Source organism: Electrona antarctica (genome assembly GCF_951216825.1).
Source record: "Electrona antarctica genome assembly, chromosome: 17".
In the NCBI taxonomy this organism is placed as follows: Eukaryota; Metazoa; Chordata; class Actinopteri; order Myctophiformes; family Myctophidae; genus Electrona; species Electrona antarctica.
This window is the reverse complement of record NC_136798.1, coordinates 6,691,888-6,693,364: the sequence shown is the minus strand read 5'-3', so window position 1 is coordinate 6,693,364 and position 1,477 is coordinate 6,691,888. Positions and strand designations below refer to the sequence as shown.

At 47.9% G+C, this 1,477-nt stretch overlaps 1 protein-coding gene across 1 annotated transcript; it reads right to left on the bottom strand.

Moving 5' to 3' along the window:
* Window positions 1-823: 823 nt before the first annotated feature.
* On the bottom strand, window positions 824-1,258 carry LOC306940588 (NADH dehydrogenase [ubiquinone] 1 alpha subcomplex subunit 12-like; the record flags this gene model as incomplete). The annotated part of the gene is made up of 1 exon (XM_079525685.1): window positions 824-1,258. One exon carries the CDS (start codon window positions 1,256-1,258, stop codon window positions 824-826), a length of 435 nt encoding a protein of 144 aa, XP_079381811.1.
* Window positions 1,259-1,477: the final 219 nt, after the last annotated feature.

The window sequence follows — 1,477 nt, the reverse complement described above, 5'->3', positions numbered from 1 at the left end:
TGACACAGTCAGACAGATGCAATTGTATATTGTGTATGTCAGAGATAGAAAATAATCACAGTGGCTGCCACATGACGACATCACACGAGTGGGATCCTGTTTTTTCAGTTCACACGGGAGTGATTTTTATTTTTATTTTCGACATTAATTCTTTCTTTCCCATGTCCGGACCGTATTTATACGGCCCCCGACGCTAGGGGACGTTATATCCCAGGTCCGTTTACGGACCCCAATGTATACGCCGTCTATATAATGGTTGAGTCCCACCGCAGCTTCTAACAGTGGTCCGGTTCCTATGGCAACGCCCCACCACTCCAGCTATGGGATTGAAAATATAATCACTGTGTAAAGCAGTTAAAAGGAGTATTTTCAAACGTCGGACTCCAGGAGAGCTGTACTTGGTGGATCTTCTGCCATCGAAATTTCAGATTTAATTTGTGCCTTTGTAGTACCGCAATGCTACCGCCATGTAAAAGCGTCTGACGAAAGGTAAACAGTGTGTGCACTTTTAAAGTGAACGCTTATGGTGGCACCTGGAACTGGGATTTATGCTAACAGCTAGCCGCAATACATTTGTTCAAAGTTCAAAGACTTGGCTGCCACATGACGTCATTTCTGAAAGCCAGACGTTGGAGGGGATAGCACCCGTCAAAAAAAATTATTACAGATGTCATAGTCTCCTGCAGGAGGCGCGTCTGAAATCTGTCCTGGACGGGAGTCTCCCGGGATGTAAAAAAACGCCGAGATTAAGGCAACATGTTGGTACAGCGGCAGGAAATGATCATACACTTGAGGGAATCAACGGTCAGATGCAGAAGTCTCCTCAGATTTGGGGCGGAACCCATTCATGGATCTTCTTGCGTGTGGTGGTGTACGGCACATACTGCTGGGCCGTGCCGCTCACGTTGAACTGGTGGGTCTGTGCTAGGAACTTCCTGGGTTCGGGGGGATGCGTGGTGGGGGGATTATCTGTCGTACTGTGCAGCCAGCCATGCCATTCAGCAGGCACCATGCTGCCATCCACCTCCCACATGGTGTTCTTCCCGTTCATCTCTCTTGTGTAAATCACCCAGCGGTGGCGTCCAAAGAAATAGTGCTTGGTGTCCTCGTAGTATTTGTTTCCGTACTTATCCACTCCGATCAGTGGTCCCGTCTTCACGTCGTTGACTCTGAATAGCTGGACGAGGAGGCCGCGCACGCCACCGTGGCCTCGTAGTTGCCCCCAAGCCCTTCGGACGATATTCACGTAGCCCGTCATCTTGAGACGGAACTATTGTCACGCCGGACGGATGTCCTCTTAGTAAAAGTCATCTATGACGTATCTATGACGTATGACTCCAAATGTGGGAAATATTTCAGCCCGATTAGCCCCATTGACTTCCATTATAAAATTATGTCATCCTCAATCATTTGGCAACATTGAATCAGGTTTCCACATTGCGCAGCATTGTCAACAATGTAGCCTAAAAATTTAAGG